Below are 26,584 nucleotides of genomic sequence, written 5' to 3'. Positions count from 1 at the left end.
AACAAAACGTATCTCGAAGAAAAAACTCACCTGCTGGCCTGCTCAGTGGTTGCACGTAGACCTGTGAGCCAGGAGGTCAGGGTTCGATTCCTGTTCAGGGCACAGGCCCGGGTTGTGGGCTCCATCCCCAGTGGGGGGCGTGCAGGAGGCAGCCGGTCAGTGGTTCTCATCATTGATGTTTCTCTCCCTCTCCCTCTCTGAAATCAAAAGTATATTGGAAAAAAACCACAAAAAACAGCACTGCTCTAGAAATGCCATGTTGGTTAAGCAGGTTTGACTTAGAAATCTCTCCTCGTGGTTCTGCTCACATGTCACTCTTAGCAGATCCTCCGTGGCTGGGCCGAGGCTTGCCCACCGGCCCGGGAAGCTCCGCACGCCGCCGGCCAGGCTCCTCCGAGGTCAGTGCCAGACCCGCCCGGTGACTGTCCCGGAGCGCTGGGAGGAGGCAGGACTGGCAGGGCTGGTGAATGACGCCCCAGAGCGGGCAGGGGCAGCTCGCAGACTCGGGCGTTCCCACCGGGTGGGCCAGCCCCAGCCCAGCTTGGTCCCGGGTCAGAGCCTTGGGCCAGGAGTGTCTGCTCAGCCACCCTGTGTCCTGTCCCCACCCCATGCCAGGGAGATGGAGGCCCAGTCCCACCTCGATCTAGGCAGCGAGGGAGGGAGGAGCCTGGTGCAGAATCGGGGTGCTTCTCGCAGAAGAAGCAGGATTGCACCCCTCCGTCAGTTCCACAGGCTCGACGAGGGGACCAGGAGGGGGGCTCCCCTAGGACAGGGACCTGGCGAAGGGGTTCCTTCGAGTTGTAGATCTCAGTGTTAGCCATTGGCCTACTGGGCCCTTAGAGTCAGAGGCCACGGGAGGACCCGGCCGGCCTGGGGCCGCCCCTGCCCGCTTGCCCGGTGCTCTCCCTTCCCCACCGGGGCCACTTGGCCTGAGCCCAGCGATTGGAGAGGCAGCAGGGCCGCCCAGTGAAAGTCCGTTTCCATTGGCCCGAGTCCGCGGGGCTGACAGGTGGCCGCAGTGGCCGGACAGCGGGTAGTCCCGTGGAGCCTGCTGTGAGCTGGGAACGCCCTGGACAAGGCAGCAGCCTCAAGGAGCTCAGGTCTGGGGGATGGGGGGCGGGGGCAGAATCAGCACAGAAACAAATGAACTGGTTAGGTGCCCAGACCCCGAGCGCACGTGTGGTGGGGAGGGCGCCCTGAAGAGGCCGCAGGACAGGAAGGCCCAGACCCCATCATGCGGGCCCCCCACAGGCCTCGGGGGTGGCAGCGAGCTGGCCGTCCTGCGGAGCTGCGTGCGGGACGGATGGAGCTATGGGGCTGAGGGCTGGGCTTGCTCATGGGCCTGCGGGGGGCAATCTGGGTTTTATTCCGGTTGCTGTGGGAAGTTGTTGGAGAGGAACAGTGTGGGCTGGGGGGGATAGGGGGGATGGAGAACGGGCCCAGGGCGCAGGGGACCCGTGAGGAGGCTGGCTCAGTCTCGCATGGGGAGTGGGGGGCGTGGAGCAGGGCGGGCGGGGGGGGGGGCGGGGGAGGACTGAGGAGCACTCACATTCCAGGTGTGTGTCCTCCAAGCTGGGAGGCGGGCCCCCAGCAAACACAGTACATCCTCGCTGAGCGAGGGAGTGGGGGCAGCCCAGGGAGCCCCCTCTGCGGCCCGGGGCTTCCTCCTGTGGGCACAGCCCCTGCCGCTGCGGTGCCCACTTATGTGCCCACGTTCCCTGGGAGGGCCCCGAGGCGCCCCTCTGCCTGGAACCCGCAGCAGCGAGGGGACAGCGGGTCGGTTCCCTGTTTGCTTCTCGCTCTTGTCTGTGGCCCGTGGCCCCCCTTCAGCGGCCCTGTTCCCACACAGCCTGCCGCCCGCCGCCCGCCGCCCGCTTCTCTCTCCTGCGTCCCCAGCCCGTCCCGGCTTGGGCTTCTGTGGGCTCCTCGCCTGGCAGGTTTGCCTCCCACCCACCGAGCAGGGGTTGGGGGCTGTGGTTCCGGGGCTGTGCACTGGGTGGTTGCGTCCTGGAGTCCAGGAGTCAGGAGGGCGGCCATCCTGGTGACATAAGAATTGTTTTCCGCGGGGGGGGGGGGGGGCGCTGGAGGACTACACCCCCTCCTCCCCTCATGAGCTCCTCTGGTCCCTCAGCACCAACTTCCCGTTTCCCCCAGAAGCCAGCCCTGCTCCCTGTCGGGTCAGGTTTGTCCACGTGACTGTGACATCCACGAACTGTGAGCTTCCTGGGGGCCAAGACGGCCGCCCCCTCTGCGCCCCTGGTCACATATCTGAGGGCAAAGGTCCCTGCACCGGGCGCTGGGGACAGGGTGGGGACCGGGTGCCCTGCACTTGCCACCCCTCTTATCTGGCTGGGCCAGGTGTTCCTAGTTGGCCCCACCCTCACCCTCCCAGGCCTTAAAGAGCCAGGGCCTGGGCTGCCCTCGGAAGTCAGGGCCTCGGTGACCAGCGACTCCGGGGCTGGGACCTGCTCTCTTTCCGTTGCGCCATCAGCCCCCCCCCCCCCCCCCAGCCTGCCGTGGGCAGTTGTGGTGCAGGTTGGTGGAGGGGCTGGATGAACGAGTCTGGAATACTCTTCCTGAGGCCAGGCGGGCACCTCTTCTCCCCCCAGAGGTCAGAACAGGCCTCTCGACTGGGGGCCCCGCTGGCACAGGGAGCCCCGGGATGTTCCACGCTCAGGGGGCTCTGCTGGGCCTCCCTGGCCTGTTTTCGCCGGGGGGCCATGATGTTCTGCCCTGGCCGGGGGTGGGGTCGGGGAGAGGTAGCAGCCCCCAGTGGGAAGGGAGCCACTGCGGGATGTGGTGCCACCGCTGTACGTTGTACATGGAGAGCAATGACAACCTTCGAGCTCCCGTTTCAGTTGGGAGGGGTTGGGTGGGTGGCACAGGCCTCGGCCCTTCCCTCGGGGTCCTTCCTGCTACCGTGAGGTCCCCTCCGCTCCCAGGCTGGGCTGTGCGGGGCCTCGGCTCACCCCGACCCCGTCACCTGCGCACATCACCCGTCCTCCCTCGCCCCTCCACATCCCTCCACGGAGAAGCCCAGGGTCAGAGGTCATGGGCCTTCTCGTGGGTGTTGGAGGCCGAGACTCCATGACCCACTGGGGACTTCGGACACAGAGCTCGGGCCGCACTGTGGGCAGGCGTTGTCGGACGAACGCGTCTCTCTCCTTGCGCTCCCCCCGCGTGGGCACAGGCAGCTGCCCGAGCGTGGCGGGAGCGAGGGCTCCGCGCAGGCTCGCGTGCGGACCTGCTTCTGGGGCTCGGAGAGTGAATGGCTTTTCTGGTTGTTTGCAGCGCCCGCCCAAGAAGATGAGCCACGGACCGACCCTTCTCTCTTGTGGAGTGACGGGTGAGTAACCGAGTGGCGGGCAGCCCTTCCCGGCCCTCCCACCGGGGCCCGAGTCCCCCGGGGAGACCCGAGGGCTGGACACAGGCCCAGGCGGCCGCGGGGGCTCTTTCTGGGTCCTGGCGATTTCGGTCCCAGCGGTGCAGGGGCTGCTGCCCAGGGGTGGAGTGTGGCCCACAGATGCAGTTCCGGCTGCAGGCAGCAGTGGGTCTCTGTCTGGCGATCACAGTCACAGTGCCCCATGTTTGATTCAGAAAAGGCACCGCCCCTGCCCGGTGAGAACTGCTCCAGGTCGGGGTGGTTTTATGTCCTTTGCACTGTTTTCCTAGCCGAGTCCATGGTGAGCACGGGGATACGTACAACTACGTACAGAAACCACCTCTGATGCTTTTCTCCTTCGTCGGAGTCACCGTCAGCGTGAAACGCCGGTTCCCTGCCGATGCGTGGACGGTGCCGTGGATGGTGCGGCATCGCTCGGGGTTTGGACGCGCTCCGGCGGCGCAGCCTCTGGGTTGTGGGGCGCAGGGTGTCCGGTGGCCGGTGTAACGGTGACCTGGTGGCGAAGCGGCGTCTGCTTCTGGGTGATTCCTCGGGACGCCTCCCAGCGCTGGGCTGGACTGGCCGGAGGGCAGGCGCCGTTCTGAGGCGCTGTCTTCCGATGGCCGACTCGCTCCCCAGAAGGCAGCCCCATCCCCGCTACCATGGCTGTTCTTTAGAAGGGGCCGAGAGGGCCTGGCCGGTGTGGCTAGCGGTTAGAGCGTCGGCCTGCGCTCCGAAGGGCCACAGCTTCGTCCCGGTTCTCTCTCTCTCTCCCCCCTCCTCCTCTCCGCTCTCTCTAAGAACCAATAGAAAAAATATCCTCGGGTGGGGATTAAAAAAAGAAAAAAGACGGGGCTGGGAAGGTGACAGGTCGCCTGTATGGTTTTCTCCTGCTCGGAGCATCGCCGGTCTCCTTTCTGTCGTCTCCGTGGCTCCTCCCTTTGGGGCACCTTGGCCAGGAGTCTCTCTGAGGCGCTGAGGCAGCACCAGGCTCCCGGAGGCGACTGCGGGCTCTCCGATGCTGTTTGCCTTCGCGGGCCTCGCATAGCCTGGCCCCTTTCTCAGCCCCCCCACCCCCGCAGTTTCCATGAGCCCCACTTCCCGGAGGGGGAGCTTCGGGGGGGGGGGGGGGTGCTGGGCGGGCCACGCTCCTCCCTGCAGGGCCTCCGGGACTGCAGGGCGTCAGGGGCTGCATTCACTTAGGGGGAGACCTGGGCCCCTCGAGGTGCCCCCAGGCCCCTGTGGGCAGAGCTGGGCCGGGATCGGGGGTGTAGGAATTGCTTTCTTCTCAGTCACAGGCCACAGCGAGGGAGAGCCCAGGCGGGCGTCGGCCAGCAGAGGGTCACCTGGCCTGGCTCCCCCCTCAACCCGCTTCTGAGGCCGTCCCCACACAGGCCCAGTGCACCCTCCCAGGTGGTTAACAGCTCTCGACAGACCTCAGCGACCCGGCCACGTGGCCCCCAGCTGAGCATGGCCGGGAGGGAGGCCCCTCGGCCCGGCCTGGGCTTCCGCTCTGAACCGGCCGGACTAGGAGCCCGGGGGGTGGGGGGGCGGCCCTCCTCTCAGGCCGTCCCTGCCTCGGCTTCCCTGGCCTTCGAGCCGAGTGCGCCATGCGAGGTGGGGCTCCTGTGGGTTTGTCATGGGCGGTGGGGAGCTCAGATAGTCGCCCTGAACTGCTTAGCTTTCTCAGCCTCGGTTTCCTTATAGTAAAATGGCTACGACGGCCCTAGGAGGTTCAGCTCAGTGGTGAGGAGGAGGGCGGAGACGAAAGCGGCTCTCCTGCTCCCTGCCGGAGGCGCCAGTCCGAACAGAGGGACCCCGTGGGTCTCCTTGGGGAGCGAGTGTAGGTGAGGCAGTCGCTTGCGGGGAGACCCTCAGGCCCAGGGAGCCAGGCAGAGGCCCTGGGGACGGTCAGATGGAGAGACGGCTCCTTCCAGATGCGAGCCGGGCTGAGCCTTCGGCCTGCTTCCTGCCGAGGCCTCTCCCCGGCCCAGGGCCCCAGCCAGGCCTGTGCCCGCTTGTCTGCAGAGTGGCGGGGGGGTCTGCCCCTCAGGGGTCCTGCCTTGCTCCTGCTGTGCAGCCCACACCAGGTCCTGCCTGGCAGGAGGGGAGCGTGGGGAGCAGCGGGTCTGTGGGTGCCCTGGTCCGTCTCCTCAGCGCCTCTCTCTCCCACATGCTTATCTGCCCGCTGCTCAGCCCTCCTTGATCCAAGAGGCCCCGACCCACCTGAGAGCGCACTGCACGGGGCACAGCTGGGCTCCTCTCGGCGGCCTGTTCTCGCAGGTGTTTATTGAGTAACTACTACATGCGGGTGGTTGGTGCAGGGAGAGAGCGAATTGGCCCTCAGAGCTGGGGACACATGTGCCCGAGCCTCGGTCTCCTCTTGCTGATGGCAGGTGTTCACAGGAATCCGAGAGACCGGAGCCCACAGGGGGTGCCGGCTCAGCCCTCCCGCCTCCTGCCTTTCCCGCACTGGCCGACGCGGGGACGTGAGCAGGCCTAGGCTTCCCCAGGCCCGTGCCTGCGCTGCTGGAGCTCAGGTGACCGCTCCTGCCCCTTGCAGCCGGGACGGAGGTGTGGCTTCGCCCCGGGCTGGGAGCCGGGAGGGCATCCCGGCAGCGCGATTTCATCTCGGGCGTGCCTCCTTTCTGTGGTCCGGCCAGACTTTCCAAGCGGGTTTTGGGCCCTTCCAGAGCCTGACAGTGCTCAGCAGAGATAAAACGTCACATTTTTACCATCGCCAACCCCCTGCCCTGCCTGTCTCCTGGAGATAAAGGGCTCGTGGCCTGGGCCTGGTCCGTGGGATCTCCCCGGGAGAGCTGAGCTGGGCCCTGCAACCCCGTCATTCCCCGCAGCCCCACAGCGTCCTAGCTGAAGCCAAAGGCGTTCGCGTTTCCTAAATGTTCTTTGGAAAATCCGGGCGAGCGCCTTTGGCGGGGAGGGCCGCGGCCTGTTCGCTTCCTCTTTAAAAGCCGCCCTTTCCAGTAGCTCAGCCTCCTCGGCACCCACTCAGATGAAATGCAAAATGCCTCCCTGCCCTGGCCGGTGTGGCTCAGTGGATAGAGCGTCGCCTCGTGGACCGAAGGGTCCCGGGTTCGATTCCCGTCAAGGGCATGTACCTAGGTTGCAGGCTCGATCCCTGTTCCTGGTCCGGGCTCGTGCAGGAAGCAACCCATCGATGTGTCTCCCTCATCCATGTTTCTCTCTCTCTGGCTCTCCCCCTCCCTTCCACTCTCTCTAAAAAATCATTGGAAATATACCCTCGGGTGAGGATTAGCAAAAACAGACAGACAGAAATGCCTCACTCACAGTCCAGGGCTCACCCCGCGTCTCTGTAAAGTACTCCATTCTCCGTCCCAGGAGCTGCAGCGCAGGCCCTCCCCACCTCTGTGTCCCCCCCTCCCCTCGCCCCCTCCACAGTTTGGGAACTTGATACAAAGAAGTGGTTTGTGCTTTTCCGCAGGGAGGAGAGAGCAGAGCTGGGCGAGGTGTGGGTGGGAGGCAGGGCGGAGGGGGGCAGGGCCTGTGCCCCTGGGCTGCTTCCAGCAGAGCCCACCTTCTCCTCTTGGTTTCCTTGGTTACCTCCCAGCCCATCCTCAGCACCCTGTGCGGCCAGGTTTCCCCCGCAAACCTTCGTGGGGGGAGAGCCACCGCATGGCTGGTTAGTGTGTTTTTGATACAGGAAACCTTGGTCAAGTGGCCACTTCCTGGGTGTGGCCTGGCCACCGGTCAGGCCTGGCAGGGGGACCAGCCCCTGTTGCTGCCAGGATTTCTAGTGGGAGCGGCAGGGGCGTGGCTGCGCCCGAGGGAATCCCATGTGCTGGGAGAGGCGGGGGCTCCCCGGGCCCTGGTGCACGGCTCCCTCCCGCCTCCATCACTTGCAGTGGGAAGTGCTTCTTCACATGGACCCAGGTCACATGGCACAGGTCATACCTGTCCTAGTTGAATCTTTTTTGGTGAAATAGCAAGTGGGGGTGAGAGCAGGCTCTCCCCTCCCTGTCTGCCCTCCTTCCCCCCCGTCAATTGCACCCGTTAAATGAGGTCTGAGTTGTAGGGACAATGGACACTACACAGTCCATTTGCTTCACCTCTCAGGCGAGGAGGAGACTTGGGAATCCGATGTCCGTAGGAACGAGAACACACTCCCATGGCCGCAAAAAAGGCCATCGGGAAGGGTCGTGTAAATATGAGTCCGCGGACAGAGAGCAAACCATTCGTATGCTAAGAAGAAAAACAATGGATGGAAACTCATAATTACTTTAGGAGTTATGGCAATAAATTACTTATTAATGTAAATTACTTCACAGGCAGGGCATAGAGGCGGGCGGCGTGAGCAGAAGGGTCATACATTATGTATAAAAAGGAATCGTAAAAATATTACAGCAGCCCTGCCGTGCGCTCCGTCCGGTTTGTCAGCATGTTAATGACAAGCCCGTCCCACCGTGTTTCATTACCTGGCTGTTCGTCTCCTCGTGCCTGAGGGGTGCTCCCGGGGGCTCCCGGCGTTGGTGTCTGCGGGGGAAACCAGTTGGCTATGTTGAACCGTGCTGGACAGAAAGATTTCTCTCTGAGGTCTGGTAGCTTTTTTAAAAATATTTTTTTTATTGATTTCAGAGAAGAAGGGAGAGAGAGAGAGAAAGAGAAATATCAATGGTGAGAGAGAATCATTGATCGGCTGCCTCCTGCATGCCCGACACTGGGGATCGAGTCGACAACCGGGGCCTGTGCCCTGACTGGGGATCGAACCGTGACCGCCTGGTTCATGGGTCAGTTCTCAACCTCGGAGCCACGCTGGCCGGCCTCCCAGGTCACCACAGGGCAGGTTGTGAGCTTCTACCCCCAGAGCCAGCAGAGGGGGTGTTCCTGCAGCCCCGAGAGCTGCTAGCACCGCTCAGCCACAGGACAGGGCAGGAGGCCTCGTCAGCACAGAGGACAGGTGTGAACTCCACGGATGAGTCAGCCGTCCGGGTCTGCGGGAGGCCCCGCCGGCCTCGGCTGCGCACGTCACCTTCTCTAGAAGCCGCTTCTGCTGTGGGTGTCGCCGTGGGCAGCGTCCTGTGCCTGGGAACCTCGGAGGCTGGTGGTCCCCGAGAACCTGGGCCCCTGGGAAGCCCCCCCCCCACACCCCCCCCCGCCCGGGTGAGGTGGAAACAAGCATGTTGGGGGTTAAACGCCGAGTGTGATGCCCTGAGCGCTTCCTCCTTCGAGCTCTTGATCTCTGCACCCGAGGCCTCGCCCTCCTTCGCCAGGGCCTCAGGACCGAGCCCTGTGAGTGCGGTGGGGGCCTGACTCCTGGCCCCTGTGTGCTGCGGGGGGGCTGCTCCTGTGCCCCCAGCTCGTGGGAGCTTCCCGGAAACCCCAGGCTCAGTCTGGGGCCCCCGCATTGAAGGGCCCCTGAGGCCGCCTGGTCCGTGTACCAGTGGGGGAGCCGGGTGGCGCCTGGGCTTTCTGTGTGTTTGTCCAGTCCCCGCCCTCCCCCCCCCACCTGCCTCGTCTGTAGGCAGGCCCTGTGGGTACATGGCTCCCACACACACGCCTGCGTAGCGTCTCAGCCCCCGAAGATGGGCTCAGCAGGAGCAGGGACACTTCCGATGCTTCTGGGGCTTAAAAGGGTGGGGATGGCATGGAACTGGGGTGCCCCACCTCCCAGGCCTCATACCACCCCCTCAGCTCACAGGCCTCGTGCCACCCCCGAGCCCACGTCTGCCGAGGGATGTCAGAAGCCTCCCTGAGAAGCCACAGGTGTCTCGGGAGGATGCCGGGAGGCCGCAGATTGTGGGCTCCCCCCCAGAACACCTGGGGGCCCTCCGCTGTGAAAGGGACTCTGGGGGTGGAAGGTGGGTCGCTTTCCTCCATGGTCTGCTTTGTTATTGGCCCAACAAGACAAGCAGCACCGCACGACGGGCAACGGGGTCTGGCCCCCAGCAGCACAGGGACCGGACCATCCACCCCAACGCTTCCTGGGGGTGGCGCTGCGGGCTGCGGCCTCGTGCGGGGCTCTCACCCTTTCTCAGGGAAACGCCTTGGGCAACGTGCTGACAGGCAGGTCCCGCCCAGAGCCTGTCTGCAGGTCCGGGACTGACCTGGGACTGCATTCTAACAAATACCCCGGAAGCCCCCGCCGGTGCCCCGGAGCCACGCTGAGGGTCCCGGTGTGGAGCATACAGCCCCGTCCGGCCGCAGCCCCCAGAGCCGGGCCCCAAGGGGTGGCGCCAGCATCGCCAGCCTGTTCGGTGCCCTCGCAGGCCCTGCCCCGCAGTCCCCGAGTTCCCACACCAGCTGTCACCTCGGTCTGCACTGCGGAAACCGAGCCCAGAGCTGAAGGAACTTGCAGAGCTGAGCCCAGAACCCGGGCCACACCCTTCCCGCCCTCCAGTGCCTCTTGCTCAGCGAGTCGGTGGCCTTGGTCGCTGTTGGAAGAGTCCTGTGGTGGTTTGCGCAGAAGGGACTCGAGGGAGGGGCTGGCGTCCGGTGTCCCGTGCTCGGCGCCCGGTTCCTCTGCACACTGACGTCAGCCTGCAGCCCAGGGCGCTTGGCCGCTGAAAACCACCTCCTATTCCTGTTCCTTTTGTCTGGTGACCCACCCAGCAGGCCTCTCTCTGTCCCTGAGCGAAGGGGGAAAACACGAGGCTAAACATAGCCCCATTGTTCTTACTTTTCTCATACACACTTCTCGGAGCGATAAAGATAGAAACAATTCCGTGTTATCTGCCCGCAGACAGAGCCGGGGCCACCTGGCTGGGCTCGACGCACAAGAGCCGCGCTCGGCGTCTGGGAAGGGCTCTGCGTGTTCGCAGCATCTCAGAGGTCAGTCCCCAGCCAGCCTCCTGGCTGCTTTCCACACACCCGTCCACAGCCCGTGGGGTGGGGGTTCGAGGACCCGCCCAGGTTGGGCCTGCCTGGCCCAGGAAGGGGGACGTGTGCTGGGGGCAAGGACAAGTGAGATCGCCTGGCCGGCCTGGCTCAGCGGTTGAGCGTCGACCTATGAACCAGGAGGTCAGGGTTCGATTCCCACTCAGGGCACAGGCCTGGGTTGTGGGCTCCATCCCCAGTAGGGGGCGTGCAGGAGGCAGCCGATCCACGATTCCCTCTCATCATTGAAGTTTCTATCTCTCTTCCTCTTCCTTTCTCTCTGAAATCAATAACAATATATTAAAAAAAAAAAAAAAAAAAAAAAAGACAAGTGAGACCAAGCACACAGCCTCGGCCTGCTCTGCAGCTTGTCTGCACTTGTCACTCGCTGCTTCCTGCACCACCCCGGCGGGGTCAGCTGGGTGCCCGCTCCCTGCTGGCACGGGGGAGCCGTGCCCAGATGTTGCCCCAGAGCTCGTGCCCAGCAGCAGACACGGAAGCAGATCATTAAGGTCAGGGACCATGTGGGCCTCAGGACTGAAAGTCTAGGCAGAGCTGTGGGTGCCCGGGGGCCGATGGGGAAGGCGACGGGCAGGTAAATGTTGTTCGAGGTGGCTCTTCGGTGGTGGATGCGAGGCTGCTGGTGGGAGGATGAAGGTGGGAGATCATTCCAGGCCTTGCACCTTCGCAAAGGTGTGAAGCTGAGAAGAGCTGGTGTTTGGGGGAGCTGAGGTTCACTCGGTCCCCCTGCACTTGCCTTTAACAGTGGGCTGAGCTGAGAACTGGTTCCTTTCATTCTCCGGCTACAAGGACGTTTTATACGTTGAGGCCAGAGAGGCTGACCGGGGAGAGTGGGACGGATCCTGCAGGCAGGCAGGGCGCCTCAGTTAGCCACGCGGCCTGTCCCGGGGCGGGTTTGTGGTTAGCCTAGAAACAAATCGAACACCACCGCTGCCGATAGATGTTACCCGTGCTCATTGCTGCAGTCAGTTCATCAAACTTCAGGGTTTTTTTGTTGTATTTTTTAAAATATATATCTTTATTAATTTCAGAGAGAGGAAGGGAGAAGGAGAGAGAGCTAGAAACATCAATGATGAGAGAGAATCATCAGTTGGCGGCCTCCTGCGCGCCCCGCCTCCTGCTGGGGAGGGAGTCGGCCACCCAAGCATCCAACCGCGACCTCCTGGTTCGTGGGTTGACGCTCAACCACTGAGACACCGGCTGGGCCCAACTTCAGTTTTATAAAGAATGCCTGGTGCCTAGGAATGACTCTTCAGGGGGTTTTGGGGTATTTTCAAGGGTGATTTTGACTCAGCCTGATCCTTGGCTGCCTCTGACGTCACAGGAAGTGTGCCTGGAGCGTGGGGCCTGCTGGGGAGAGACTAGTCAGCAGGGCCGGGCTGCCGGGCCCAGACGCTTGCGATCTCTCCGCGGGGCAGTGGACAGCGGCGGACGGGGATGGGCCATGGCAGGGGTGGGCCTGCGAGGGTTCTCCGAAGGCGGTGAGGATGTGGGACTGACCAGGTAGGAGGCCAGAGAGGCCCAGAGGCCCCCAGCCCACGGGATGGCCTGGCGGGAGGCACCATGGCCATGCTCACCTGGCTCCCAGTTCCCCTTTTCCCACGACTTCCCTAGAGACGGGGAAACTCCAGGGAAATGAGACAGGAAGCGCTGTCGTCTGAGGATGGGCCGGTCCCTGTAGTCTCACTGGTTCCCAGGGCCGGGAGAGGCGCCTTCTTGGGGTGCGTCTTAAGCAGGGGCCACCGCGGGGCCCTCGTCGCTCGGGGGGAGGAGGCCCGCTGGTTCCTTCCTCAGTCGGCCGCATGCCTGGACCATCTGGCTCCTTGGTGCCTTGTCCCAAAAGAGAAGTTGGTGGCCAGTGTTGTTCTGTGGGAACTTCCCTGAGAGGCAGCAGCCAACCCAGAGGAGGCTGGGATCGCAGGCCCGGGCCCTGACCCTGACCCTGACCCTGACCCTGGCACAGCCTAGCGGGCTTGGTGGCCAACCCTCCACCCGCCCCCCCCCCTGCCCCCCGTGGATTTGGAAATGCACGTGTTCTTAGAGAAAATGCAGACACTGTAGGAAAAGGAAAAGGAAAAAATGGAACCAACAGGCTGTCTGCCACTCACTGCGGACCTCCTTGTTTACTGTCTTTAGAACATGTATTTTTATTGATGTCAGAGAGGAAGGGAGAGGGAGGGAGAGAGAGAAGCGTCAATGATGAGAGTCATGGATGGGCTGCCTCCTGCACGCCCCCTGGTGGGGATCCAGCCCACAACCTGGCCATGTGCCCTGACTGGGACTCAAACCCGACCTCCTGGTTCCTAGGTCGATGCTCAACCACTGAGCCCCGTCGGCCGGTCCCGCCCGTGTGACCTGTGTCTTTTACTAAATCGGAGTCGCGCTGTGTGAGGTCAGCATAGCATCTTCAACAGCTCCCCACGCGGTTGACGGTCTCGGAGCCGGGCCTTTCACGCTCCGTGCTGTCCCCCGATGACTTACTCGCCAGCCGCACCGGCCGGCCCGCAGCGGAGTTCTCTGCTGTCACTCCTGTCCTTTTGCAGAACCTCATCCCACACAAATGCGCACGTGTGTCCTGAGCGTAACTGTCCGTCTACATCAGATATCCAGGCCGTCGTGACTCGGTCAATGTTAGTTTGTGTTTCTTTTAATGTCACTTTATTATTAGTTTATTGAATTTCAACTTTCAATTGAAATTGATTAAAAGTGATGAATAGCGGGGTCTTGGTGGACCATTCTTGAGCAGCGTAAATGCTTCCTGCCAACAGGTAACAATGTATCAAATTCCGTTAAAGGAACAGTACTGAGCCTTGCCGTGCACCAAGGCCCAGAGGTTCAGGATGAGCTGAGCTGGACATTTGGTGACCGTCCTGCTCTGTCCCCACTGGCCTGGCCAGACCAAAGGAGAACTTCTCTCGGCCGCTCCAGCCCCGGAGGCCCTGTCATGGGAATGGCCTCCGGGAGGTTCCTGCGGGTCCAGCCCGAGGCCCAGGCCCTCGGGCTCTGTGTCTCAGGACACAGCAGAGTGCCCTGAACGAGTCGCACACCGAGCCCCGAATTGGTCTCACCTTTGACTCGCGAAGCTTCTTCCCGGCCTCGTTGCTCAGTGTGACACTGAGCGCGGGTCAGAGCCCTTCGCGGCAGACGTGGCGTCCTCGCTGCCCGAAGCCTCACAACTTCCTTGCAGGTGGCCACCTTGCACGACTTGGGCATCCCCCCGGCAGGGCAGGCCCCTCTGCGCTGCAGTGACAATTCGATACATTGTTACCTACACGTGACAATTTGATACATTGTTACCTACACGTGACAATTCGATACATTGTTACCTACACGGAACATGAAATTCCGAGAATATTATCCAGACACGGGCCAGCCTTTCACTTGTTCGCTGAGCGCCTCCCTCCACGCCTCGGTCTCCTCACGGGGGCAGGGCTGGTGCCGCATGCAGGGCGCTGCGCGTGCTCAGTGACTGGTGCCCGTGCCGTGAGAATCGGCTAAAATACCTGCCGCAGGTCATTTCCACTTTTACCGGTACTTCCACCCTCCGCTGACTGACTAGAGCCGCTGTTCCCTCTGCGCTCACCCGTGCACAGTGCATACATGTGCACACACACATACATGTGCGCACACATGTGCATACATACACGCGCACACGTACATGTGTACACACAGTCCATACCAGTATATGGACCAGGAGGCACAGAGTGTGCCAGCGGCCGGTCCCTGGCAGCGTGGCGTCGTTCCGAGCTTGGCTTCTGTGTCGGAAACTCAGACACAGCATGCGGGCAGGTTGGCCTTTGCTCCCCTAGGTCCCCCAGCACAGTGCCCGATCCCATAGCAGGAAACAAGTGATTCTTGCCCTGACCGGTTTGGCCCAGTGGATAGAGCGTCGGCCTGCAGACCGAAGGGTCCCAGGTTCAATTCCTGTCAATGACACATGTGTGGGTTGCAGGCTCGATCCCCAGTGGGGGGCGTGCAGGAAGAGCCAATCAATGATTCTCTCTCATCATTGATGTTTCTATCTCTCCCTTCTTCTCTGAAATCAATAAAAATAAATTTTAAAAAAAGATAAAGAAAAGAAGCGGTTCTGGACTATGTCCCTGAAACGCAGGTTCCAGTGCAGAGCTGGCGTCTCCCACGGCACCAGCTTATTCTTGTGTTCAAGGAGAGACCTGCTGTGCACCTGCAGCTGGTACCCGCCGGTCTCTGCAGCCAGGCTGATCCTCTGTGTGAACCACTTGAGCCTCAGCTTCAGGGAGAAACCACGAGAACACAGGGACGCACTCGATGGTCGGCAGCTGGGGTGATTTTTGCTGTGGGGCATTTCGGTGGCTGGGACATAAACCAATAAAACCCAGTTTCTATTGTCAGCGAGTATTTTAAAGGTGGATTCAGGTCAAGTATCCTGGCTGCACCCCCAGCCCCATAAACCCGGACCCCTGACGCATCCATCGACTTCCTTCTGGTGACGGTCTCTGGTCAGGGCCCCCAAGTCCCAGCCTGAGCCACAGCGCATGAGACGGGAGGTGGCGGGCTTGTGCCCAGCTCTGCTGCCCCCGGGTGGGGGTGCGGCGGTTTCCATCTGTAAAGAGAGAAGGCATTCGGCTTGGAAAGGATGCTTTGGGCCCTCCTGGGAGGCCGTCCGTGTGTTGGAAAGAAAGCCCCACGGGGCCCGGGGACCTGGGTTCGGGCCTGGCTCTGTTTCTAGCTCAGCGCCGGGTTCAGGTCCCTCTCTGAGCCCGTTTCTCCTCCGTGAGGTGAGGCGGGGCCAGGTGGTTTCAGGGCCTTCCCCGTAGAAGCCAGGCCCCCGGTGAGGAGGGTGAGGAGGGAGCCGGCTGGCATGAGGGCTGCTGACGTCCTGTTTCCTCTTTGTCATTTTTGATCCAGAAAATGACAGATGGCGAGACCTGGACAGGAAGTGCCCCCTTCAGATCGACCCGCCGAGCGCCAGCCTCTGGGAGCGCCTGCCCGAGCGGTGCCCGGACGGTGCCCTGTGGCACCCGGAGGCGGCGACCGCCTGCACCGTGACCAGCCTCATCCAAGACCTCAGCCTCAGCGACCACAACGGGAACCCCTCCGCGCCCCCCAGCAAGCGCCAGTGCCGGTCACTGTCCTTCTCGGATGAGCTGTCCAGCTGCCGGACCTCTTGGCGGCCCCTGGGGTCCAGGGTCTGGACCCCCGTGGAGAAGAGGCGCTGCTACAGCGGGGGCAGCGTGCCCCGCCTCGCCGGCGGCCCGGGCACCATGCAGCGCAGCTCCAGCTTCAGCCTCCCATCCCGCCCCGACGCGCTCGCCTCGCCCTGCGACCCCGCGGGCTTTCCCCGCCACCTCGGGGGCCAGGCCGGCCCGGGGGCGCCCGGCGCGGCCACCTGCGGACAGGCTGACCTCTGGAGCCCAGACTTGAGCCCCGCGGGGGGCGCCCGGCTGGACATGCAGCGGTCGCTCTCGTGCTCCCACGAGCAGTTTTCCTTCGCCGAGTTCTGCGCGCCCTCCGCCAGCAGCACGCCCGCCTCCACGCCCGAGCTGGCACGGCGCCCCGGCGGGCTGTCCCGCAGCCGCTCCCAGCCCTGCGTCCTCAACGACAAGAAGGTGGGCGTCAAGCGGCGGCGCCCCGAGGACGGGCCCGAGCAGCGGCCTTCCCTGGACCTGGCCAAGATGGCACAGGTAAGGCCTGGCACGGGAGGGGCCGCGGGAGCCGCTGGACGCTCCGGGAGCCCGCGGGTGGGTGCGGGCACGTTTCACAGGTGCTCAGGAGTGGGGGCCTCGCCTTGTATTTTAAATCCTATCCAAAGAAAGATGAGATTTTAAAAAATATATGTTTTTATTGATTTCAGAGAGGAAAGGAGAGGGAGAGAGAGAAACATCAATAATGAGAATCATGGATCGGCTGCCTCCTGTACGCCCCACACTGGGGATCGAGCCCGCAACCCCAGCACGTGCCCTGACCGGAATCGAACCCTGACCTTTTGGTTCATTGGTTGATGCTCACCCCCCCGAGCCATGCCGGCCGGGCGAGATTTTTGTTTAAGTGTCTGTTTTTTTCCGTTTGAATCAGAAATTGTCCTGTGAGCAGTGCTGGGTGCAGACGCAGGGAGGTGGCGAGAGGCAGGGCGTGGGCGAGCAGACCAGTGACACCAAACCCTGGTGCCCCTTCCCTCGGGCACTGCGGGGGCCTGGCAGGATGGGCTGGGCCTGCGATCAGGGCTGGGCTATGGCTTTAGAGAACGAGAGATGGCGGAGGCCCTTGTTCTTTGGTTAAACTGTCGAAAATGTGAGATCAGCAAGACACTCGACCACGGTCCCCGTGCCGCCTGTGTCTGTACCCGGCCTCGCTGGTCGCCAGGCAGGGCCTCGGGCCACACGCCCGTCACTGGCGCTGTGTCCTCTGTCTCAGAGCCCTGCCTTGTGCTCACACTGACCTTGATCTGAATGGGATGAACTTGGAGTTAACGCTCTGAGCTGGAGCGTCGCCGCGTTTGGTTCTCCCTGGGAGGTCGGGATGATGGGTGAGGCCCAGGCGGCAGGGTTGGCCCGTGACCTGTCACTCAAGGGCCGGCAGGTGTGGTGGGGAGAACTCGACGCTCGGGGCTCGGCGTCCAGGAGGCCCTGGTCCGACCGTGGTCGCTTCTGGTCTTGTGTGAGCATCGGTCGTTGCCGGGAGGGATCCCGCCGGGCAGCCAGGGCTCGGCCTTGGCCTGGCAGCGTGTGGCCACCTGGGCAGGCTCGTCACAGACACTCCTTTCCAGGCCACACGGCCCACTCCCTGCAGTGCCCGGGCTGCCCTGCCGGCCCGGCCTGACTCGTTTCAGAAGGAACATGCAGCTGCCGTTTCCGGAGCTTTTCCTCTCTCTCTTGGTTCCCCCTCCCAGCCTGGCGGTCCCCCCACAAAAGAAGAGGTACAGGGTCTCAAGTCCAGAGCCCACCCCCAGCCTGGGGGACAAGCTCGTGGTGTGCCCCCTGAAGCCTGTGGAGTCGTGGCGGGGGGGGGGGGCAGGCAGACCCCACCCGCCGCCCCTGGCTCTCGTTTCCATTTCTCCCACGGCCGCTCCAGCCGGGCCCCTGTCTCCGAGGACTTGGCAGCTGGACCTCGATCGGGCACATGCATTTACCGTGGAGCCGCGTGGAATTTTCCTCCTCGGGAGAAGTTTAAGTCAGTGAAGGGCTGACAAGGTGCCGGGCTTGGGCGACTTCTGAGGGGACCCCGAGTTCTAGGCGTGAGCAGTGGCTTCGGTTCCATGTGTGATGCTGAGCGTGTTTTATGACCTAACAAGCCAGATGGGTAATAAAAACAATGTACACACGTTACGCCGTTTACTAGCCACGCGACGGAGTCACCCCCGGGCCCGCCGAGGTGTCTCCCGTCCTCACCGGGCAGAGTGCGTCTAAAACACATCGCTCGCTGGGGCTGTGCCTAGACGCAGAGGCCGCGTCCCCGGGTCCCGAGGAGGCCGCCCGGTCCCGCCCGCCTTCCCCTGGCCCAGGCCCTGGGGGCAGAGTCCAGGGAGAGAGCAGGGGGACCTCTGGGAAGTGTGTGCCATGGGCCGGGGCCAGCAGCCTCGGGACGGACTCAGAGCCCCCACCAGGCCTGTGACCCTGCCAGCCCTCGCCCCAGGCAGCTCTGCCTGCGTCACCTCCCGCGGTGATTGATGGCTCCAGGAGGCGTGCCCTGCCATCCCAGGAGCCTTGGCAGCCAGGCCCAGGGCGGCATCTGAAAAGAGGCCCGGGCGCAGCCTGGCACCTGTGGGCCCGTGTTGGTCCCCGGGAGCTGGTGTGTGTGCACCAGTGTGTGGGCAGGGACCCACTCACGGCCCGTGGACTGCTGCCCCCGGGCCCTCGCCCCCGCAGGCTGTGGCTGTCCTCAGCCTTCGTGGCTGTCGGGAAGCGGCACGCTCCGTGGCTGGTAGGCTGTGCTGAGGGTGGGTGCTGCTCCGTGCTCCCCGCCGCCTTGTCTTCTCGCTGGGTCATGGGCCTTGGACCTTGGTTTGCACATCGGGTGTTTGGGGGGAGGGGTTCCCACTGTGCGTTCCTATGAAGGGGCCCTTTGTGCGTGGGTCCCGGGACCAGGTGCACGAGAGGCTCAGGGAGAAGGTGACAGGTGCCTTTTTGGTTAGACCTTTGGAGCGACTGGGAGTCCTGACAAACCCCTGCTCCCTGGAGGGACATGCCGGGGGCAGGGTTAGCCACGTGGTGATTTTCTACACGGGAGGGCCTTTCTGAGCCCAGGTATTTGAGATGGGAGGCCGTGGAGCTTGGGGGTGCCCAGGGCTCTCTGGATGGGGGGGGGCTTTGCTTCCTAATCCAGTTGCCCAGACGGGAGCCCCTCCAGTCGCCCAGACATGCTGGGGGCAGCCTTGGCTTCGGGTCACGCTCTGGGGCAGCACGGGCCCTGCGAGACGGGCCAGCCTGCAGGAGACTGTGGCCTGTGACCCCCGGGCAGCGTCTGAGCATCTGTAGCCCCGCTCCGTGGAAGCCCCCGTGGGAGGGGCCTGGGGACCCGCTGGCCTTTGCCTCTGATCAGCTGGACCCCTGGGGCCCACAGAGGAGGGGAGAGGGCGCCCTGTCGCTGCAGCTGCCAGGGCAGAGGCAGCGTGTGGGCCAGACACAAGGCGGGGCTGGTGGAGAGCGGGGCCTTGTGCCAATGAGACGGGCTCGACCCTCATCCTGAGCAACTCGTGTGACCTCTCCGCACCTGTTTCCCCATCCACAGGTAGGGTGTGTGCGGAGCCGGCATGGCCGATGGGTGAGCCTGAGAGGGGGCGGTGAAGGATGGAGAAGACAGACAAGAGAAGAAAGCTGGGGCTGGGTGGGACGCTGCCCTCTCTGATGGAGAGAGTGCCATGGCCCGCAAGCCGAGTCTTTAATTTGTAGCAGATTCCCCGAGGCAAAGTAAGGGCGTGGTTACAACGTTCTTGCGGGTTTCGAATCCACTCAGTTACATGCACCTGGTCAAGCTTTGTTTACATGCTGCCCCTCCCCAGCCCACATCACTCAGCCACGTGGGCCCACAGGTTTGGACCATAAGGTCAAGATTACAACCTTAGCCTTTGGCTGTAGCTGTGCTGGGACTTGCACGTGGCTTTGCCAGGAGCGGACCGTGCCCTCTCATTAGCCCCAGGCTTGAACCTGTCCGAATGCTGTGGCCGCTCTCCACAAGGGTGCCGACTTCTCTCATCCTATCGCTGGCAGCGCTAAAGATCCTTTGTGTGCAGCTCTAGCAGGTGTGGCTCAGTGGATAGAGCGTCGGCCTGCAGACGGAAGGGTTCTGGGTTTGATTCCGGTCAAGGGCACATACCTCAGTTGCAGGCTCCTCCCCGGCCTGGGCCCTGGTCGAGGCGTGTGCAGGAGGCAACCAATCGATGTGTTTCTCTCACACCGATGCTTCTCTCTGTGTTTCCCTCTCCCTTCCACTCTCCCTAAAACTCAGTGGGAAATTATCCTCGGGTGAGGATGAAAAAGAAAGGTCATTCGTGTGAGAACTCAAGCCCAGAGCCGTGTCGGCCCAGGGTCGGTGCTCCTGAGTCGGCTCCATGGGCGCTGCCGGGAGGGTGTCTCAGGAGGGTCCAGGTGCAGCTTTGGGGTCTCGGCCGCCCCCACGCCTGGGGCTGGGGCTCGCGTGGCTGGTCCGAGGGCTCGAGCCGAGTAGCTGAGCTGCGTTACTGCCCTCAGGTTGGGACCCTGCCCTGCAGCTCAGGGCCGACACTGCCTGACCCGCTGGGAACTGGCTCCCCGTTCTGGACTCGGGTGGAGAGGCCTTCCTTACCGGGATGTCGGATGGCGCCCCCTGACAGGAGCCGTGAGCCTGCGGGCCCGAGAGCGGGGAGGGCCGGAGATGGGCAGGCACAGAGGTCCCCGAGGTGGACGTGTGACTAACTGGGAGCCAGGCCGGAGCCGCACGCTGGCCGCCTGCCTGGGCCCGTACCCTGTCCGCCATGGGCCCTCCTGGGGCCTGGCCTTTTGCCTCACAGCCCTCCGCTCTCCGGAGCCGCACCCACGAGAATCTCCCGTCGACCCGAGCCCTTTATCTGTAAGGTTTTTGCGGGATCAGGGCCCTGAATTCCTGCCCTTTCTTGCCGCTTCAGGTCACAGTGGGGAGCCAAGGAGAGCAGGCGCCATGGGACGGCGGGGCCAGTGCTGGGTCCCCAGGTTGGTCCCAGGCTGGTCCCTGGGCTGTCCCCCAGGATAGCCCCCCACTGGCAGGAACTCTGCGTGACTGGGTGCCAGGTGGGTGTTCATTGCCTGTTTATGGCTAAAAGATGAGCAGTGCCCCCTCTGAAGGTTAGACATGGTGAACCCTGGGTGATCCCTTTTGGGGAGGGCGGGGTGTGCTTCCTTCCTGTCCTACAAAACCAAAGAAATGGTTGGTTCCAGAATACGGCGCGGCCACCAGAAGCCCCTCGTGAGCCGTGGCAGTGGCCGTGGGGTGGAGACACCACGCATCACGCAGGCCACCGGGCGCCCGCCCTCCCCTGGACCCGCCGGGGCCTGGGATGCGTTTACCTGGTGGAGCGGGGATGGGGGTGGGGGGCTGCAGCAGGCCCCTTGCTGGGCTCTGTGCACAGAGGGCGTGTGGAAGGTCCCCCAGACCCACCAGGGCCCTGTCTGGGCACAGACGCACCCGCACGTCCGCGGAGAATTCACCGTGAGCAGTTGTTACCCAGGTTTCTGAGAACTGAGAGCCAGGACGGGAACATGGGCGCCGTGGAGGGAGTGACGTGAGAAGCTGCTGCACCCTGGCCAGGGCGACAGACAAGGTGCCGCTGAAATCCTCCGAGCTGGGCCCCGGGCCCCTCGGGGCGGCGCTGAGGAGGGCGCTGACCCGGGTGCTGTGTGCGTTGGAAAAGCTGCGAGCCGGTAGCCACGCCGCCAATGGCACACACTGCGCCTGCCGGGGGAAGACGCGTGGCCGGGGGCAGTGAGCCACAGTGCAGGGCCCTCCTCTGTCCTGCAGCCGGGGATCCCTGATGACTGGGCTGTGCGTCCGTCCCCACCAGGCTCCGAGCCAGGTCTGTGCGGCTGACCCCCCGCAGGCCCCAGGCCTGGGTGCCCACTCCCCGGCGCTCCAGCAGTGAGCGCCAGCCCAGAGGGCGCCAGGACGGCGTGGGACGGCCCCGGCGAGGCCCCGGGCCAGGCAGCACGTTCCAGAGAAGCCCGGTCCTCGGGGCTTGGCAGCCTCCTCCCCGGTTTTCCTGGAAAATGGCATTCGTGGCTCTAGGTTGCGCCCCTGCCATATAGGAATGTGCGCCTGCAGCCTCTGCAGCCAACGACTCCAGGAGCAGCAGCCCTGAGAGCTGCTCAGGTCGTGTGCACTGACTGAGCGCCGGCTGTGTGCAGTGCCGAGCTCACAGGCCGGCATGGCCAGGTCAGCGTTGCTTCGAGGTCCGTGCTTTTTCCACGTGGGCGGGGCTTAGGGTCCAGGCCCATCCCATCTCGGTGTCCCCTCGGCTTGGGGGCAGTGGGGCTGGCATCCCGGGGCTGAGGGCTGGCCGGAAGCAGTCTTCCCCGTGGGCCGTGGTGGCCGTGGTGGCCGTGGCGGGACAGGCCGGCCTGGACGCGGGCTCTCTGGTGTGAGGACAGGGAGGTGGCTCGGTCAGTGCGCTCCCCAGGACAGCAGCTGGGATCTCACGTGACCATCTGGCTCCGCTGTGGCCACTGTCCGAGCCGTCGAGACGGTCTGAGGTGACAGCTGTCCCCGGCTGGATGGAGTCGGCTAACCTTGGCTTATTTCCAAGGCCCGAGAATCCAGTTGGAAGTGGCGACACTGAGCAGGCCGGGGTGGGGACGCTAACAGTGGCCTCCAGGGAGCCGGGGCCCGTGAGGAGCCGTGTTCCCAAGTGGCACCTGCGGCCCAGCGTGCGGGGGGTGGGGTGGGGCGGATTAAAGGCCCCTGCCCTCTGCTCCATGGACCGTCCCAACTGCCCAGCCCTGGGCCCCCGAGAGACCCCCCTCCCCGGGCAGGGTGGGGCCGTAGGCTGGTCCCAGAGCCGGGAGGAGGGTGTGGGGCAGCGTGGGCCCCCATCCCAGGGTTCGGAATCCGTGTTGGGCGTCTTCGGAGGCCTGGTGTCTGGGGCACGGGGACCTGCCTTTGTTCAGTCTGCTAGAGCCTTCTCTTCCTCTGGGATTTAGGTGGGACGGAGGGAAGCCCTGACCCCCTGTCCACTGGGGCCTCCCCGGCCCTCAACCCTGGAGCTTGGTCCGGGAGGAGCGCGGGGACCACCCTCATCACAGCGGACCTTGGAGGCCGGGGCGGGTTTGTGTGGGTGACAGTATTTTCTAAGAACAGATTTGATCTTCTAACTGGAGCTTCCCCAAGGGGACTCCTCTCCTGTTATGGCCCCTGTGTCTTTGGCCCCTCAAACCTCTACCAGTGGTTCTCAACCTTCCTAAGGCCGCGACCCTTTAATACAGTTCCTCAACCATAAAGTTATTTTCGTAGCTACTTCATAACTAACTTTGCTACTGTGATGAATCGTCATGTAAATATCTGATATGCTATCTGTGTTTTCCGATGGTCGCGACCCACAGGTTGAGAATCGCTGCCTAGGCCAGGGGCTGGCAGACCACAGCACACAGGCCGTCGCCTGTGTTGCAAATAAAGTTTTATTGGCGCACAGCCACCTGGTTACTGTTACCACAGGGACCAGAGGGCCAGCAACGCCTGAGCTATTCAGTGCCTGGCCCTTTGAGAGCAATTTACCAGCCCTGCTCTAGGTGGCCTTGTGCCTCAGTTTCCTCATTTGGAAAGCGACCTAAACCTGGCAGTTGCTCACTGGAAGCCAGTCCTAGAAAGGGCCGCCTTGTTCTCTGGCCGTCAGGAATGCGGGGTGATGTAACACGGCCCACCCAACCCTCAGGCCCCCCCAGCCAAAGTCTGCCCCCCTGCCCCCCACGTGGGCCTCATCCTGTGCCGCTCGCGATGTGAACCCGGAGCTAGCCAGGGGGAGCGAGGGGGAGGCTTGGGGGGGCTGCAGAAAGGGAGCGGCCAGCGCCTGTACGTCTTGGCCGCCCGGCCTGGCACCAGAGCGATGCTCCACGTGTTCGGTGCACAAAAGCATGGAGCTTTGTTGTGTAATGAGAACTGCGTTCTCCCAGGGGCGCTGCGCTGGAAGCTTCTGCCGGGCGGCCCGTCCAGGCCCCAGGGACGCCGCCTTGTGCCTGCGGAGCGTGGGCTGCAGGGAGGAGCGCCCATTTCCTTCTGCGCCCACTCCCGGCCTCTGTCCTGTCCCTCGAAGGATTTGCTGAGGCCGCTCTGCTCAGTGTGGAACCAAACCAGACCCACCGGCAGGGGCGGCCCTGGAACGTGCGCCCTGGCAGGGGGCCCGGGAGTCCCCCTGCTGCCAGATGTGCTCCGGCCGCGGCCGACAGCCCGTCGGAAGTCGCGGAGAATGTTAGCTTGGCGGTCACTTGGCCGGGCGGTGGTTTGGAGCAGCTTTGTGAGATCGGGGGAGGCTTGGCTCTGACACTGAAGAGCCTCAGACAGCGTGGTTTCTCCCCTGCTCTCCGCCTCAGACCAGTCAGCAGAGGCCGGCCTGTCCCGGCCCAGCCGCCCTGCGCCTGGGAACCCGGCGCCCACCCAGCGCCTGGAGGCTGCGGCCTGGGCCGGAGGCCTGTGGGGACCCAGGAATGTGGTTGGAAAGTTCTTAGCACAACCAGAACCACTGCCACCAGTGCTGTTGGCGCGGGCCCTGCTGGGAAGCTGAGATGAGAAACCGAGCGAGGAGGGAGGGGTGTCTCCCTTTTAGGGAAAGCTGTTCCCACGCGAGCCCTCTGCTCCCGCCTTCTGCTTCCGCACGGGCAGCTGTGCTGGGACCTCTGCAGCCAAGAAGCAGGAAGACCGTGTGTGTGTGTGTGTGTGTGTGTGTGTGACGATTTCCAAGGAAAATCCGTGTTTAGCCACATAGGCTATCCAAATTCTGCAAGTCCTGTTCAGCGAAGCTCCTACTGTGTGCAAGATGCTGGGTGGGCGTGCATCAGCCACAGGCCCCCTGAGAGAGACAGACGCATAGCGGTTGGCTGGGCTGAGGCACGTGGCAGACAGAGGTCCCAGGAGCACCCGGGGCCCCTGAGGAGCACTGGTGGCGGCGGGGGAGCTGCAGGCACTGCCCGCTCCCTGCACTCCGGGCCCTGCTCTAGGGACACTCAGTACCCCTGAGGCGGAGGCTGTGATTGTCACACGCGAGCACAGAAGCAGGCTTTATTGATGACCTTCTCAGGGCCACAGCGGTCCCTGGCGGGTGTGGAATCGGACCTGGGCGGGGTGGCTGAGGCCCTGCGTGGGGAGCGGGTCGTGTGGGTGAAGGGGAGGATCGCAGCCCTGCAGAGCACCCTCACCTCCCGGCCTGGAAGCCCCGCCTCCGGCTGCAGCGGGGGGCAGGTGGTCGGCACCCGGCCCGCTCCCAGGACCATGGCACCTTCGTGCCTTTCTCCTGAGATGGGTGCTTCAGGGACGAGGACGCATACAGGAGCCGGTAAGTGAAGGCCCCCTGCGTTGAGAACAGCCCTCACTCGGGTGGCGCTGCGCTGAGGCGGGTCAGCGGTCAGCGGGTCTGCCCCCATGTGCCTCGGGCCAGTGCAGGGTGTCTGCGGGGCCCAGGTGTCTGCAGGGCGGGTGTCTGCGGGGCCCAGGTGTCTGCAGGGCGGGTTCCCAGCCGGTTCTGCGGCCTCACCCTCCAGAGCAGCCAGGCCCCGAGGCAGGAAGTCAGCTGACTGTCTGTGAGCCCTGCCCTGAGGAGGAAGGAAGACGGCCTCGGGGAGGAGGCGGGAGAGTGGGTGCTCGGTCTGCACCCCTGGGTGTTTGTGGGCTCATGCTCTGGTCCAGCAGCTGGGCACTCAGTCGCGGTGCAGGTGGGTCAGGAAGACACAAGGCCACAACCACGCCCTGTGCTCCTCCCAGTGCCCCCTCACTGCCCCTGCCCATCCTGTGCAGCCCAGAGGTCAGAACGGCCCGGGAGGACGCCAGGCAGAGCCCCGCTCAGCTCTGCCCTCCGGCCCCCCTGCCCTCCCCGAGCACAGAGTGTAGTTAGGGCTCTCACGGCCTCGACCCCTGGTACAGGGCCTGAGAGCCTCCGACGGGAGGGTTGGGAGTGACCTCGCCCCTCCCAGGTGGCAAGCACTGGCCACCGTGCTGAGTGCAGCTGGCCTTCTGCCTCGGCCGGACTGCCACCTGGCTGCTGTGGCTTGGGCTTTGTGGGGGCTTGGGCAGGATGTAGCCTCGGCCGAGAGTTCGGGGAGCCCTCGGCGAAGGGAGGTGCGTGAAGCCCAGCAGTACCCCTCTGTGCCCCCACCACCCCTCAGCACCCCCATTGTTCCTTCCCTGTTGTACAAAGAGGTTTGCTTTCACTCTCATTGGCGAGGGCAGGAGAGGGGTCGCAGTTGGAGCGACAAGGTCCATGGTAGAATGAGCTCTTCCCTTTCAGATATGCCTCCGCCTCTTCAATGCCCACGGCTCAGGGAATAATAACTCACCTGAGAGGGCTGTTGTGCAGATCACAGAAACCAGAGGGTGTGAAGCATCTAGCACATCGGGTCACACGGTGGGTGCTCAGCACATGGCAGCTGCCACCATCACCACCACCATCATTACCTTCATCACCACTGCCATCCACCATCACAAACACCATGAACACCATCACCACCTTCATCATCACCACCACCATCAACACTATCACTGCCTTCATCATCACCACCATCACCACCACCAACACTATCACTACCTTCATCATCACCATCACCACCATCACCACCACCATTACCTTCATCACCACTGCCATCCACCATCACAAACACCATGAACACCATCACCACCTTCATCATCACCACCACCACCAACACTATCACTGCCTTCATCATCACCACCACCATCAACACTATCACTGCCTTCGTCATCACCACCATCACCACCATCACCACCACCAACATTATCACTACCTTCATCATCACCATCACCACTACCATCATTACCTTCATCACCACTGCCATCCACCATCACAAACACCATGAACACCATCACCACCTTCATCATCACCACCACCATCAACACTATCACTACCTTCATCATCACCACCAACACCACCAAAACCATCATCACCTTCATCATTGCCATCACAAACACCATGAACACCATCACCACCTTCATCATCACCACCACCACCAACACTATCACTACCTTCATCATCACCACCATCACCATTACCTTCATCACCATCACCACCTTCGTCATCACCACCAAAACCATCATCACCATCATCACCATCACAAACACCATGAACACCATCACCACCTTCATCACCACCACCACCACCAACAACACTATCACTACCTTCATCATCACCAC

General features: G+C 63.1%; 1 protein-coding gene across 7 annotated transcripts in view; it reads left to right on the top strand.

Annotated features, from left to right (window-relative positions):
• The window catches only part of FAM53B (family with sequence similarity 53 member B), an 83,580-nt gene that overhangs the window by 39,045 nt on the left and 17,951 nt on the right, over window positions 1-26,584 (top strand). For 6 of the 7 annotated variants that reach the window (XM_070432060.1, XM_070432061.1, XM_070432062.1 and 3 more), the window contains 2 exons: window positions 3,292-3,346; window positions 15,143-15,918. In XM_070432060.1, the coding sequence (XP_070288161.1) occupies window positions 3,292-3,346; window positions 15,143-15,918 (831 nt within the window). Of the gene's footprint in view, window positions 1-992; window positions 1,101-3,291; window positions 3,347-15,142; window positions 15,919-26,584 lie in introns of those variants that run through there. The other variant, XM_070432067.1, reaches the window with a different exon arrangement.

Source organism: Myotis yumanensis, unplaced genomic scaffold, assembly GCF_028538775.1.
Source record: "Myotis yumanensis isolate MYYU_CA2020_CCGP unplaced genomic scaffold, mMyoYum1.0.hap1 SCAF_13, whole genome shotgun sequence".
NCBI lineage: Eukaryota > Metazoa > Chordata > Mammalia > Chiroptera > Vespertilionidae > Myotis > Myotis yumanensis.
The sequence above is the reverse complement of the archived record's forward strand: the minus strand, read 5'-3'. Positions and strand labels throughout refer to the sequence as shown.